The sequence below is a fragment of the Sarcophilus harrisii genome, chromosome 2 (assembly GCF_902635505.1).
Source record: "Sarcophilus harrisii chromosome 2, mSarHar1.11, whole genome shotgun sequence".
In the NCBI taxonomy this organism is placed as follows: domain Eukaryota; kingdom Metazoa; phylum Chordata; class Mammalia; order Dasyuromorphia; family Dasyuridae; genus Sarcophilus; species Sarcophilus harrisii.
In genome coordinates this window covers 384,524-400,278 of record NC_045427.1, presented here as the reverse complement: position 1 = coordinate 400,278, position 15,755 = coordinate 384,524, and the positions used below count along the sequence as shown (strand labels likewise).

General features: G+C 47.6%; 1 protein-coding gene across 8 annotated transcripts in view; it reads right to left on the bottom strand.

Moving 5' to 3' along the window:
* Window positions 1-15,197, bottom strand: part of LOC100921915 (zinc finger protein OZF-like) — a 52,132-nt gene extending 36,935 nt beyond the window's left edge. For 2 of the 8 annotated variants that reach the window (XM_031949545.1, XM_031949546.1), the window contains exons 1-3: window positions 13,481-15,197; window positions 9,678-9,804; window positions 8,546-8,641 (exon numbers count right to left, since the gene is read on the bottom strand). In XM_031949545.1, coding sequence (XP_031805405.1) covers window positions 8,546-8,641; window positions 9,678-9,804; window positions 13,481-14,098 — 841 coding nt within the window. In that variant the 5' untranslated portion in view covers window positions 14,099-15,197. Of the gene's footprint in view, window positions 1-1,237; window positions 4,237-8,545; window positions 8,642-9,677; window positions 9,805-13,480 lie in introns of those variants that run through there. The other 6 variants (XM_031949541.1, XM_031949540.1, XM_023495476.2 and 3 more) reach the window with 6 other exon arrangements.
* Window positions 15,198-15,755: the final 558 nt, after the last annotated feature.

Below are 15,755 nucleotides of genomic sequence, written 5' to 3'. Positions count from 1 at the left end.
ATCATTGAGATTTCTTGAGTCCGAATTTTTAAATGTCCAATAAGCTGTCCTTTCTTTGATGTGGGTTGTGGTCCCTTTAAGAATTGATTTATTCCTTTCTTTCAGATTCCCAACCCCTCCTTAGCTGATGCATTATTAATCCAAGAACCTTTGATTCACAAATCCTGGTCCCTTTGAATTCCAATAGAAGATCCAGGCCTGTCCCAGCCCCCACCAGGATCTGAGCCAAATTGGGTTCTCCCAGCTCCCATTGGATCTGAGCCAACTTGGGCTGTCCCAGCCCCCATTCTAATGATCTGCTCAGGTTTCCCAATCCCCACCAAGCAAACTCAAGCCCCTACTGAAAATCAAAAGGAGCCAACCTGGGACTCCACCCACAGGCCCCTTTAGCTGAATCTTTCATTATAAAAGAACCAAACTGGAATCCTCTCTTTGCAGAGGTTCCAAACACACCAGCCTTACGCCTGGCATGCCAGGGATCTCTGTCCACTGGAATCCTGTTTCCAGTGTCCTCTTATCTCTACCTTCACCTATTTCCTTAACTAGACTTTAACCTTACTTCCAAACCCCATAATAAACCTCTTTTATCAATCTAGCTTTTCTGGCCTGTAATTCCTTTACAGGGGACTCTTTGCACCTCTTCTAGACCTCATTTAACTCCGTATCCTTACACTGAATACAAAGGGGTTGCAGGGGAGCTCTATTTGACTCTCTGTACCCCAAACCTTCCACTAGACCTCAACTAAACCCTAATTTCATTTAGGTACCCCATATCTAGACCTCATTATCTTGATGAGGGCCTTTCCCCACTCGTTTCTTTTCACTCTAGTATGAAGTTTTTTATACTGAAGATACTCATTACATTCTCAAAGCCTCTCTCCATTATGGATTTTTGAGTGAGGAGGAAGCTGTAAACTATGGAGAAAAACCTTTCCATGTTTAATACATTGGTAAGGTTTTCTCTGAGGGTGAATCTTATTGTAAAGACTGGGTTGTGAGTTGAAAGACTCCAATGAGTTGTTCAAGGCTAACTAGTACCTAAAACACAACAGGAACTCAATTGTCATTTCATGTCATACAATGGGGCATCCTTACAACATTTGGAAACATTTAAGTAGAAGGTGGATTGTCACAGTGGATAGAGCACTGGGCCTAGAGTCAGTAAGATCTGAGTTTAAATCTAGCTTCAGAAACTTCCTAGTGTGTGATCTTGGGCAAGACACAAACTGTTTGCCTGTTTCCTGGATTGTAAAATGGAGATCACGATAGAATTCAAATGAGATAACTGCAAAGTGCATAGTAGAATATCTGACATACAATAGATGCTACATAATTGCTATTACATACACACATTGTCTCCCCCCACAAGACTGTCAAATTCTTGAGGGTAAAGATAGTTTCAGCTATTTATGTCTTTTTTACCATAAGACTTACACAAGACCACAAGACTCTAAGAATGCTTAGAGTACAGAGACCCTTTATAAATACCTGAGTGATTTATCAACATTTTAAAATTATGGCCTGCTTGTTTCACTATGAAATTAAAAAACCAAAACCAAAACCAAAAAATACCCCTCTATTTCTGTGAGAAAAACAAAACCAAAAAACAACCCATTGGCATTTTGATGGATGTTACATTATATAAATCAATTATAATCCCCTTTATTATGGTAAACCGATAAATCTATAAAAGTTGAATACCCTCCAGTTATTTAGTTGCTTTATTTCTTATCTCCATCATATCCAAGCCCTAAGAGTCCCAGATAGGTCAATTTACAAGAGATGCCTTTTGTTGCTCTGATGACGAGTTAAATGTCCTTTCAGGCTGAAGGTCTTGCCACATGTATTACATTCATAAGGTTTTTCTCCTGTATGAATTATCTGATGTTTTGTAAGAAGTCCTCTCAGGCGAAAAACCTTTCCACATGCATTACATTCATAAGGTTTCTCCCCAGTGTGAATTGTCTGGTGTACTGTAAGATGTCCTCTCTGGCTAAAGGCCTTCCCACATTCATTACATTTATGAGGTTTCTCTCCAGTATGAATTCTTTGATGTAAAGTAAGGAGTTCTCTTAGGCGAAAGGACTTTCCACAGTCTTTGCATTCATAAGGTTTTTCTCCAGTATGAATCCTTTGGTGTCGAGTAAACTGTTCCCTTAGACAGAAGGCTTTTCCACATTCATTACATTCATAAGGTTTTTCCCCAGTATGAATCCTCTGATGTCGAGTAAGGTATTCTCTCTGGTGAAAAGCCTTCCCACATTCATTACATTCATAGGGCTTCTCTCCAGTATGGATCCTCTGATGTCGAGTAAGATCTGTGCTCAGTAGGAAAGCCTTTCCACACTCTTTACATTCATAAGGTTTCTCTCCAGTATGAATCCTCTGATGTCGAGTAAGATCTGAGCTCAGGTGGAAGGCCTTTCCACATTCATTACACTCATAAGGTCTCTCTCCAGTATGACTCCTTTGATGGCGAGAAAGGTGTGCTCTCAGATGGAAGGCCTTCCCACACTCCTTACAGTCATAAGGCTTCTCTCCAGTGTGAATCCTCTGATGACCAATGAGGTCTGTATTTAAGTGGAAGGACTTCCCACACTCCTTGCACTCATAAGGCTTCTCTCCGGTATGGATCCTTTGATGTCGAGTAAGCTCTGTGCTCAGGTAGAAGGCCTTCCCACACTCCTTGCATTCATAAGGCTTCTCTCCAGTATGAATACCCTGATGTCGAGTAAGCTGTTCTCTCAGGTGGAAGGCCTTTCCACATTCATGACATTCATAAGGTTTTTCTCCAGTGTGGATTGTCTGATGCTTAGTGAGAAGTCCTCTCAGGCGAAATACTTTCCCACAGTCATTACATTCATAAGGTTTCTCCCCAGTGTGAATCGTCTGATGCACAGTAAGATGCCCTCTCTGGCTAAAGGCCTTCCCACACTCATGACATTTATGAGGTTTCTCTCCAGTATGAACCATCCGATGCCGAGTAAGGTCTGTGCTGAGGTGGAAGGCCTTTCGACATTCATTACATTTGTGAGGTTTCTCTCCAGTATGGATTCTTTGATGTCGAGTGAGGTGTTCTCTCAGGCGGAAGGCCTTCCCACACTCCTTACAGTCATAAGGCTTTTCTCCAGTGTGAATCCTCTGATGTCCAGGAAGGTAACCTCTCTGGCTGAAGGTCTTCCCACATTCATTACATTCATAATGCTTTTCTCCATTATGAATTTTCTGGTGGCGAGGAAGTTGCGAATTCTGGAGGAAGGATTTCAAAAATTCGTAAGATTTCTTTTCAGGGTGAATTTTTTGATGGGAAGGAAGGGATGGGTTGTGATTGAAAGGTTTCCCATGTTCAGTGCATTCAGAAGGTGTCTCTGCTTTGTGAATTTGTTGGATTTCATTTAATTCCATGATTTTGGAGGAAGCCTTTCCAGCCTGATGACATTTATGAATTTTTTCTCTATTAAGAATTTTCTGATGGGGTTTGATGGCTGGGCTTAGGAAGATGGATTTCCCACATTCATTAGGTTCACCAGGTTTCTCTCCAGAATATAGTCTCTGATACACAGTAACATCTGATTTAGATGTAGAAACTATCTCCCTAGAGCAAATTTTATGACCTTTCTTTGGTTCTGATGATAAAGTGAAACTCTCTCTGCCTGTTCTGTTGTTGAGAGGATCCCTTCCTAGAGATATTCTATGCTGTACAAAAAGCTGTGGTCCCAAACTGATGCTTTGGACATATTTATCACCTGCACAACAAGTCGCTGTACTTGGAATTTCCCTTTGGGTAACTTGCTGAGAATTTTTATCTTCCATGCTCTGCTTCCTTGCTAATCTGGCATCACAGTCCCAGGCTTCTCTCAAGCTGGAGCCACAGAAATCATCCTTTGTGAATCTGTCCTGGAACAATTGCTTTACAGAAATGCCCAGTTTTGGAGCTGACTTCTTGTTTTCAAGCCTAGTGTCCCAAACTGAAAAAAAGAAAGAAAATGGAAATATCCCTGGTACCCGCTTGCTGTACACTTAGTTCTTGTTCTGTGTCTCTTCCAGAAGCAATTACTGTTAAACTTTAAAAGGGAGAACAAATCAGCCTTTTTGGAGTTCACTTCCAGTCTAACAAAGGTTTCCCATTGAGCTTTCTCACCGCCTTGTGAAAAACAGTGATTACAGTTTATAACAGAAAACTGACACTCAGAAAAATGTTGGTGATTTCTTCAAGGGTTATCAACAAAATAGTACCTGAAACACAACAGGAACTCAATTGTCATTTCTATGTCCATGGTCCACACAATGGAGCATATCTTACAACACCTGGAAATATTTAAGTAGCAGGTAGATGGTCATCTTCTTGCATTAAGTGGAAGATTGACAATTTCAATATAAATTTCAGATTCTGAATCTAAATCTTCCTTAAATTTAGGATAATGGAACACTTTTCTTTTTCCATGTGTCTGTGCACCATAGAACTCAATATGTGACATTCAAAGGCACAAGGTTTCTAGGTAACTACATGTTTTATGAGATAAGTATTAAAATTTAATGTAGCTTATGGGCAGCTAGATGGTACAGTCGATAGAGCATCAGCCCTGAAGTCGGGAGGACCTGTGTTCAAATCTAGTCTCAGACACTTAACACTTCCTGTGTGACCCTGGGCAAGTCACTTAACCCCAATTGCCTCAGCAAAAACAAAATGAATCAAAACAAATTTAATGTAGGTCTAAATGACAGGATGTAAGGATGAAGCCTGGAGTTAGTCAGAAAGCATTTTAAAGCATTTGTTATGACAGACATTGTATTAAGCACTGAGGAAACAAAGAATGGTCAAAGGTAGTTCCTGCCCTTGAGAAGATCACAGTCTAACAGTGGGGGACACGATAAGCAAACATACAAATGAGATACACACAGGTTAAATTTGAGATTGCTAAAAGAGGGAAGGCACTAGAATTAAGAGGGGCTAGGACAATGCTTCCTATAGGAGGTAAGATCTTAGGCAGAACTTAAAGGAAACCAGGAGATGAAGATGAAAAGGGAGAAGACTGCTGGAGAAAATACCTGGAACCAAAAAAAGAAGGAGACTATTGTTAGTGGATTGGAGGCTGTGGGGGGAGAGCAGAAAAAAGTTTAGGAAGAAGGTCGTGATGGCCTTGGACAACCAAGAGGATTCTGTATCTGGCCCTGTTATCATGGCAACATAGTGAGTGAGAGACGCTCCTTTCAAGAAGAAACTCTGAGCCTCTTCTTCTTGAAAATGGATTCTTTGGCGACTGGGCCATCTTTTGCATCGGTTCTTATCTAGCCTTTGGTTCCCGAAGGGGCATTGCTCCCTTGGGAGGACCTTCACCTGGAAAAACCAAGGTCTCCCGCTGCATCCTGGGATCCTGCCAGTTGCCTTAACTTTAATGATTCTGGAGGAGCAGTGAGTGACTTTGCCCACATCTGGCTCACCTCAATTCAATTTACTTGCAAATCAAGACACTAGGGTCCTTTACAAGAACAAAGGATGATCAATAGCCAGCTGAGGCATTTAGATTAGTTTCTTTTACTCAGGCAGTTCAAAGGTGCACTATGTAAATATTGTACCAAAGATATCAAAGAGATCTTTTTTTTTTGGAGCTGTATGTGAGAGGGAGAGAATGTCCAATTTCAGGATTTTCAAGAAAAGTTTGAGAACACAAGCTGTAAAATGGATCATCAAGGGGATGATTGGTCAATGTCTAGAAAAGGTAGCCACAAGAATAGGTCAAGTTACCTTGACTTTGGTTCCTCATTTCACATTCAGGGCTTATATAAAAATAGTAATTGCAAACAATGACAAAGCAATCTTTACAGAAATAAAGGAAGGTACAAATGATTGGCAAGATAGTCATTAAAAACGATGATATTAAGCTGATTTCAGATAAGTCCAGAAACATATGAATTGATGATAAGTGAAGTGAGCAGAATCGTTGCTCGTTAAAGAGAACATCATACACAGCAAGAGCAAGACTGTACAATAACCAATTCTGATAGATTTATCTCTTTTCAGCTCTTCAGTTAGCCAAAGTAATTCCAAATAAATTTTCCACGGAAAGTGCCATCCACATCCAGAGAGAGAACTATGGAGACTAAATGTAGCACTAAATTTTCAGCACTTTTTTTTTTTTCTTTCTCATGGTTTTTCCCTTTTGTTCTGATTTTTCTTTCCCAACATGACTCATATAGAAATGTTAAAAAATTAATGTAATAATAATTTTTTATAAAATGGTAATGTTACCTAAATTCACCTATAGATTTAATGCTATATACTAATCCAATGGGCAAAGGAATTTCTCATGTAAAATAAAAATTCTTGCTGATATGTATAGTTTTGAGTAACTAATGAAAAAGGTAAAGATATGGGGAGCCTAGTATTGCCATGTCTCAAGTTATTTTATATCAACCAATCAGCATCTGAAAGCTATAGAAAAATAACTCATATAAAGTTTTGATATTTCTTTATGCAGAGTTGACCAAAAGCTGTTCCTCACACAGATAAGTGATCAACAGCCATCTACAAACTGGATTCCACCACAGCTAAGAGAAGAACAGATGCATTCCCCATTTGGCAAACAGTCAAAGGATATGAACAAATAATTTTCAGATGAAGAAATTAAAACCATTTCTAGATGTATTAAAAATGCTATAATTGTTGATTAGGGAAATGCAAACTAAGACAACTCTGAGGTACCACTACACACCTCTCAGATTGGCTAAGATGACAGGAAAATACAAGAACAAATATTGGAGGGGATGTGGAAAAATTGGGACACCAATGCCTGGCTGGTGGAGTTGTGAACTGATCCAGCCATTCTGGAGAGCAATTTGGAACTATGCCCAAGGGCTATCAAACTGTGCATACTCTTTGACCCAGTAGTGTTTCCACTGGGTTTATATCCCAAAGAGATCTTACAGGAGGAAAAGAGACCCACATGTGCAAAGATCTTTAAGGCAGCCCTCTTTGTAATGGCAAGAAACTGGAAACTGAGTGGATTCCAGTAAATCAGGGAATGGCTGAATAAGTGATGTTATGTTAATGTTACAAAATATCATTCCATAAGAAATATTCAGCAGGATAATTTTATAAAGGCCTGAAGAGACTCACATGAACTGCTGCTAAATGAAGTGAGTAGAACCAGGAGAACATATTGTACACAGCAACAGGTTTATACAATGACAAATTCTGATGGATGTGGCTCTTTTCAACCATGAGTAATTCAAGGTAATTCCGACATGCAGTCATCCAGAGAGTGAACCATGGAGACAGAAAGTGCATGAAAGCATAGTATTTTCATCTTTTGTTGTTTGTTGTTTAGCTGTTTTTTTCTTTCTCATTTTTTCCTCTTTTGGTCTGATTTTTCTTGCATACCATCATAAAGGTGGACATATGTTTAGAAGAATCACACATGTTTAACCTATACTGGATTGCTTGCTGTCTAGGAGATGGAGGGAAGGAGACAAATTTGGAACCCAAGATTTTGCGAGGGTGAATGTTGAAAATTATCTTTTCATGTATTTTGGGAAATAAAAAAGCTATTATTAAAAACAAAAAACAAAACAAAACAAAACACTGTGGTATAAATAAAAATGTAGTCTGATTTAAAAAAATTGTGAACTGGGAGAAAAATTGCCTTAAAAACTCTGAAAAAAAATCTAACATTCAAAATCTAGAGGGAATTCATTTTAGACTGAGTCATTCCCCATGAAGTAAGTGGTTAACAGTTAAAAACAAACCCTTGAGAGAAAAATATTGTTCCAAATCTCTACCACCAGAAGTATACTGAAACAAAACCAAGGCTTACGACCTCCCATTCATCAAACTGGCAAAGAAAGTAAAAGGTGACCAGAAAGAGCTAATACCAGAGGGCCCAACAATCCTGCTGGTGCAGCAAGGACAGGTCAGAGAGGAAGCAAAAAAGGCAAACTGCTGCTGGGCAAAAAGGATGGCAAGATTCTCTGCCTTTGGCTTGAGGAGATCAACCAACAAGATGCCTCAGACCGAGGCAGGGGCGAGGTGGAGGGGACCATGCTGTGAAGAGTCAGAAAAGGAACGTGAAGAGGAGGACAGCTGGGCGCCTCTGCCCACCTGTCTGTCCCAAGTCGTCCAGGAGACGGTGCGACTGCTCTGGGTTTCTTGAAGTGGAAACAGGGTCTTCTGGGAGGATGCTCTTTACTAGCAAGTGACTGACTTCAAAATAAAACATCAATGGAAAAACCTGTAAAGGAATTCTTTTGGAAGCCCCTTTTCTTGGGGTTTTTAAGAGTTTTGTTTTGTTTTGTTTTTTTAAAGAAGAAAAAGATAAGCCATAACCCTAAGAAAATACACAGAAAAGAGAGGTAAAGGAAGAGACTTTGCTTCTGACTGCCTGTGGGACCCTGGCCACCTGCACGGATGCGAGGCCTCTGGCCCTAATAGCCATACCTATTTCATGATTCTCATTTCCAGACAACCAGGGCTTTCTTCTCCCCCAGGCCTGGCTTCAGACCGGACTGACCAGCAGGAGGTCTCCCGGGGGGTCAATCCCTCACTCACCTGGACAGTTGCTCCCTGAGACTCTCCCCTCTGGCCTCCACGGGGCATCCCCTTGCTCCAGTTGGTGGATCACCTCTGGCTTGGACCTGGCTAGTCCTGCTCAAGGGAATGGGAGATCCAGGGTAAAGAAACGGAGACAGAGAGGTGGGAGAAGGGAAGGCCCTCCCCAGGAGGAGGCTGCCCACTGACTGGCGCTGCTGTGGTTAGGGCTAGACTAAGGACCTTGCCAACCCATCTCTATCTGTGCCTTCTGGCCCCTTCCCCTCTACTCATTGCCCCAGGCTGTGACTCCAGCCCTGTGACATTACCCTCCCTCATCCCTTTGGTCCCTGCCCCCTTGTCTCATCATCAGTAACCCCTTGGTAGACCACAACTCTGGGCTTGGGGACAAGTGGAGACCTGGAGCCCACCTCACTCTCTTCCCCTGTCTTCCCTCTCCCTGGGCCTCCTCAAGGCCATTTTCCTAAGGTTCAGATCCTGGACCACAGCTCTGCCTCCCCTGCCCTAGGCCCCGGGCACTTCTCCATATTCTCCCTGGAGTCTGGCCCTCTTCTCCTACATAGCTCCCAGCTACCACTGGCTGTCTCTCTTTTCCAGGCAATCAGGGTCCAACTCTTCAGTCCGCCCTCAACCAACATGGCGCCCACGCAGTTCCTTGGAATCCCCTCCCCTTCCCACCCTGCTCTCACTGACAATGAGCTTCCTGGAAAAACGCCTCTGCTCTGGCCTTTCCCAATGGACATCCCGTGGGCTCTTTTTCTCTGGCTCTGGTAGTAACAATCCTTAATAAAACTAAATGTTTTGTAGAATAATTTAAGTTGTCTTCTTTCTTCCCCTTCCCCCCCCCCCCACTTGTGCCGTCTGCCCCCTGGCAAAATGTTCAGCTCAAGAATCTGAGGATCACCTCATGGCGCTGGTGCCCTTGCCCAGACATCACTGGTACTGACTTAACTGTGCTCGTGCCATCTCCCCTCCTCCTCCTCCCCCACCCCCCATTAGAAGCTAAGCTCTGGGGGCCAGGACTGTTCCTAGTACTAGGCCTGGCCCACAGGACAAGGCCTCCCTGGCTTCTGAAGGCCAAGGGGTTGTCACCAAGTTAGGGTGCAGAGGCCCCTCTGGGGAATCCCCTCACCCAGGAAGAGCAGGTTCTGGTAGGTGTCCAACATCACGTCCCGGTACAGCTCCTTCTGAGAAGGGGCCAAGCAAGCCCACTGCTCCCGCGTGAAGACCACCGCCACATCCTGGAAGGTCACCGACTCCTGAAACACCAAGGGCCCATCCCCACATGGAGCAGGAAGTAAAGGACCCAGAGAGTGGGGTTCTGGTCTCACTGAGATGTCCCCAAGTATCAGGGCTTTGGTTGGAAACGGCTTCTGAATCACAGACTTGAAGAATTACGGAAACGGCTTGGGGAAGGAGGAATCAGGCCATAAATCAACTCCCCTTGACTTTGGATCTGTCCCCAAGTCTGCTGGGAGTATGCATTCCATCTAGAAAACCGGGGCAGGGGGAAAGGGGGGCGCTGTGGGGACGCCACCAAACAAGCTGTGGCCCGGGATTGTGAGGGAAGCAATGAGAGGCATGCTCCCAGAAAAAGCTGGAAAGACTTCCACAAAGTAGAGACAGAAGCGGGAGAACGCCGTCTAAAGCATCCGCAACATTGAGAACGATTTGCTTCTGCGATCCAGATCCATGACAGCTACAAAGGGCTGGAGCCGAAAGGTATTCTCCGGCTCCACAGAGAAATGATGAACTGAGTGCAGACGGAAGCGGACTTTAAAAAAACTTCCTTTGTCTTGCCCACACAGCTAAGACGGGAATATGTTTTGGGTGACTTCATATATATATATATATACACATATACACACTGGATGTCACACTGCTTGACTTCTTAAGGGGGTGAAGGGAAGAAGAGAATTTGAAGCTCAAAATTTTTTAAAATGTTTAAAAAAAAAAAAAAAGTCTAGTGCCTGATACATAGTAGGTACTCAATACCTTTTTTTTGGCTGAGGCAACTGGTGTTAAGTGACTTGCCCAGGGTCACATAGCCAGCAAGTATCTGAGGTCAGATTGGAGTCAGACCCTCCTGACTTCAGGGCTGGTGCTCTATCACTGCACCACCCAGCTGCCCCAATAAAGACTAATTTTAAAGAGGGGAAAAGAAAATGGTTAAACTAGATAATCTTAGGATCTCTTCTGACTCCTGGCGGCTTGTGATCCTCATTTAGTTCTCCACCTTTTTGCTAATCTTACCCCTGCCTTACAGGGGCATTTACATACAAATATTTAATGTCTCCAAATGTAGATGGGAAAACAGAGTTTGGGAAAAGCTCCCTGGCAGCTTCCTGGTCAAACAAGCAGCGCCTGAGCTAAGGCTCAGATCCAGTTCTTTGCCCTCCTAGGTTCTTGCCTCTTGGGCTCTGCAGACTCCCCAGCCTTTTATTCTGATCTTCCTTCAGGGAAGTTTCCCCACATCCCATCTTATACTGTCATGTTCCCAGCAGGGATCCTCTACAGGTGAGGTCCGTGACCCTCCGGTCTGCACATGACCCCATCACCCAGGAAAACACCAGGGGGCCAGGCCCCCAAATGCCCCAGGACAAAGGACCCACAGGACTGGTTTGTCTCCTGGCTGTTGTGGAGAGGCAGGGAGGGCATCCTGCACAAAATCTGCACCCCATGGTGCATGGGGGAGCATGGAAGGGCACAGGACACAGGGGAGGCAGATGGACAACTTTATCAGAGAAATGTGTGCTGGAAAGAGAAGGGGGCCAACTCAGATGGGCTCCTGACTTCGACCCAACTCAAGGCTGGCTTCTGGCACCTCAGGTGCATCTTGTGGGGCAAACTCATGGGAGGGCCTGGACAGAAAGGCCCAAAAGCAGCCAGCATGGATGGGCTACAATCTCTATCAGCAAAAGGAGTACTCTTCCCATCCCCCATATCACAGACATAAGGGATCCATAAGAGAACCAGGAGGACCTGCACACCCACTGCCTTTGACCACCGCCCAGGAGGAATGAGCCCAAGCTCCGTCCCTTCCACTGGACACTTGCAGCTGCTCCACCCTCTGCTGGGCCTGGGACCTCACTGATCCCCTCCCTCAGGCTTCTCGTCCACATTCTTCTAGAGGACCCCAGAGCTCCAGCACATCCGACCATGAAGAGAAAGAGGCTCCTCCATTCTTATTCCATGTCATGCGGACTGCTCAGGCTCTCCATCCTACACCCTCATTCTGCCCACCATCTGTCCAATACCATTTCTAAGAGGTTACACGTGCTTTTTATAAACTTGCCAAAATAAATCGTTTCACGTCAATTTTCTGGTTCTTCTTTGAATCTAGGGATGTTTGTATTTATCCATGACTAAGCTCATTAATAAGTAAATTTGTCTTTTAAAAAAGGATTGTTTTTACATTAGGGAAAATGAATTTTTATTTAAAATATATAGAAATATATATGCTTCATCAAAAGCACATATGCCTTCCCAATCCCTTCTGGTTCATCCTCCCCCCTCATTCTAGGACCACCAGAGCTGGCCCATCTCTCAAGAGTTGATGTACCTGCTCATGAGCTGTCCCTCAGTCCCAGGCTATACCGTTTTCTCCCCTTTAGCTGCAGGAGCCATTTCTGGAGTCAAGCTGAGGCTCACAGGTAATATGCCCCTGTAATATATCAGGGTCATCAAAGCCCCTGCAGGAGCCCACCAGCCCCAATACAAGAAATTCTGCTTGCCTGTACCTCCCCTGGCATGCGGCGTCACGGAGGAATGGCATTTCCCTGGAGGCTGCAAGGCTCGGAGAAAGTACAGGAGACCCTGCTTGCTGGAGCCTTGAGCCAGGACAACTCCACCACGACTTAGGCGCGTCCTCCTGAATGGGGGCGCCATCCAGATGTGAGGATTGGACTGAGCCCTGGCTGAGTCTCTCCCAGGCTGCTCATGTGCCTTTCAGATCTTATCAGATCTACCCTGGACTCCCCTCTGCTTCCTGGCTGGAGAACAGGCCTTCATAATGAGAAGCCTCTTTCTAACTTAGGGTAACTGGCCCTAAGACATAAAATGGGTAAAGCACCCCAGGTTTCTCACTCTTAGGAGTCCCCAATTCTCTCCAATCGGACCCCTGCAAATGAGCACTGTAACAGACTATGAAGCCCAGCGTACCCTGGCCACGTCAAATGTTTCTACAGGGGCCTTCAGAAGTATTAGGAAAAAAAATGAGTTCCAAATTCTCTTCTTCCCTCCGGCCCCTCCCCCACCCCCGGAAAAGGGGAGGGAAATAACTCCTAAGCAAGTTGATGTGGATTATCCTGATGTTTCCTTTAGCTCATAAGCCTAACTCGGACAGCTTTTAGATGAAGGGAGATGAGAATTTATCCCCTTTGCTTTCTTATAAGAGTTACTTTCTGCACCCCAGACCACTTAATCTGAGCTGTGGAAACAACCCCAATGAACAGGATGGCCCCCACGCTCCCAACATTGGCAGGAATAATAAGTCACACCCAAAGTGTTCCAGGATGTACTTGGCCCAATCACAGATCAAGGGATTTGCCTCATCCAACTGAATTACGTTCAAGTTTTTCAAGACCCCTGTAACTTGTAATTCCCTCATCCTGCTAGAAAAATAAGTTCTGCAAATCATTCCTTTGTCGCTGACTCCTGAGGAGTCTGCTTTGCTGATGACTGCTTGTCAATCACATGTGAAATCACATAAAACCCATTTCCACTTTAGGCTGTGTTGCCAAAAACATCTGCTTCAACTCGCGTTTCTCTGGGGAGGTGGAGAGCACTTTTGTCCGGAGTCCTCTGCGACTGCTGCGGATCTGTGTTGGCCAGTGCTCCGCGGCTGACCTTCGGGACAAGGTCTCCTGGCTCTGCTCTCTTCACGCATTAGTTCATACGGGTCTTCCCCGGAAGAAAGAGGAACCTCCCGCTTACCTGTTGGGCCCCGGCTGTCGGCACAGGGACCATTCTTCCTTCCCAAACACCTCTCCTCTGGGGAAAAGCAGAGAGCTGGGGAGGAATAACAGGGGGGGAGCAGGAAGACCAGCACATTGGCGCGGACGCTAACTCAAGGAACCCAACAGGGAGCACTCGGGACAGAGCCGCCCCACGGCCGGAAGTGGCGCTGACGGGGCTAAGGGAGCCAGTGAGAGAGACGGGGGAGGGGGCAGCTGCCTGGGGAGGGGCCAGAGTGAGGGGGCCCCCGGGCGCGCAGGCCCAGGCTCCGGACAAACCCTCAGGCTCAAGAAAGAGCAATCGGGGGTCCCAGGGGGCCACAAGCCATGCCAGTGCGGTCCCCCACGAGCGGCCCACGGGGGACGGGCCAACCAGGCTCCCTAAGGCGGCCAGAAAACCCGGTCCTCCAATATTCAGAGATTCGGACGCCTCTGAACGCGGGAAGAGGCGACGCCCCCCCTCCCCCAGGGCTGGAAGGGGAAGGAAGCAAAGCGGCCGCAGGAAGCCCAGACTGAGGGGGCAGGAGCGCCGAAGGGGGGTGTGTGGGCGGGGCCCCCAAGGGCAGGGCGGGGGGGGCTCCCGAGGGGGCCGGCGCATCTTCCGGGGTCACCTCGGCAGACCCTTCCGCAGGCGCGCCCCCGACGCGCTCGGGGCCGGACGGGCTGGAGGCGCAGGCCCGAGTCCGAGAGCGCGCCCGCCCCCCGGAGGGGGAGGGGACCAGGTCAGGGGTCAGGGGCGCCGCCCGGCGGGGAGGGGCCATCTCAGGGGGCGGACCCGATACCAACCCGAGAAAGTCGTCCGGACGTCGCGAACCCAGTGGGGGAAGGGCACGGGGCGTTATCGGGCGCCGCAAACAGTCCCCCGAGGGACGCTCCCCTGGGCCTCTCAGGGCGCGACCTCCGCGGCTAATTACGCTCTCAAGGGGCGGGCGAGGCCGGCCTGGGGCCGGGGTCACCGGGTCCGGAGGCGCCTCCTACAGGGGCCCGGAAAAAAACCGGAGGAAACGGAAATCACATGAAAGCATCCGGGGGAGATGTCGCGTTTCCATGGCAACCCAGGGAAGCGGGAGGGAGCGGGGGGGGGGGGGGGGATGCGGCCGCCGGCAGCGCGCCCCCTTCTGGGAAACGTAGTCTGTAGGCGGGGGAAGGGCAGAACGCGTGCTCCTGGTCTCCAGCCCCCGTCTTGGTGCTGAATCTTCCCTCGGCCTCGGTGCCCCTTGGGCTCTTGGGCGCACCGGGGCGCTGGGGAGAGAGAAGGGGGTGCGCGGAACCGAGGGGCCCCCGCTCAGGGGGACCCCCAGCCCGAGGGGCCAGGGCTGCGGTCCGGGGCACGGGCCCTCAGCGGGGGTCTCCAGCCGCCCTCCTCCCGGCGCGTCCGAGGGCCACGACGTGGGGGTGGGGCGGGCCTCCTGCCCACCCTTCCCTCGGCCGTTCTGTGGGCCCCCTCCCTCACCTTGCGGGTCCGCAGCGCCCGGAGCCGGCTCCCTGGCGTCTAGAAGGGCTTGTTGGGGAGGCGATGCTGCGGGGATGGACAAACATGCCCGGGGGGGACTAGTTAACACGTAGCGACGGAAAAACGGGCGTCCAGCGACGGTACAAAACGGGGCCACGATCCCGGACGGTCGGTGCCTGCAGAGAGCCGGGAGATGGTAGCAACTAATCTTCTCCTTTCCCCTGTGGATGGTGTGTGCGTGTGGGGGCGGGGCAGTCCTTGTCTCCGCCCACAGACAGCCGCAGTGGGGGCGGGCCAGGAGGGGGCAGTGCGCCCCACATCTGGGAGCCCAGATGTCTCCCGGCCTGCACCCGTTCTCGGAGCAGCCTCGCCCGCACAGCTGCTGCTGCTCTTCAGCGCGCTTCTAGCGGTGATTGCAGAACATCTCACCACCATTTAGCTCAGCCACTTAAATTCCGCTTCATTCGCTGAAAGCCAGCTTCGACTTGATTCTAATCACACCAGCAGAATTATAAGGACAGTGTCAAGTTAGGGGCCCAGAGGGGACACTTCAGACAATTTGAGTTTCTCCAAGCCATGCGCTGTTTCTGTCTTGATCTAAATTCTGTGCCTGACAGAGGCACTGCCCCCAAGAAGCATCAGAACTGGTCCTCCGGGCTTACTCCGCCCATCAATAATAGGAGAAAGCGCTCTTCTGGCAGCCAGTTGTCCGTCGGGACCTCACAGCCAGGCTCAGAATTAACTAGGAGGGGGAAACTGAGTCAAGAGGGAATTACCCCCACTCTTCCCAAGGTCCTCCCAA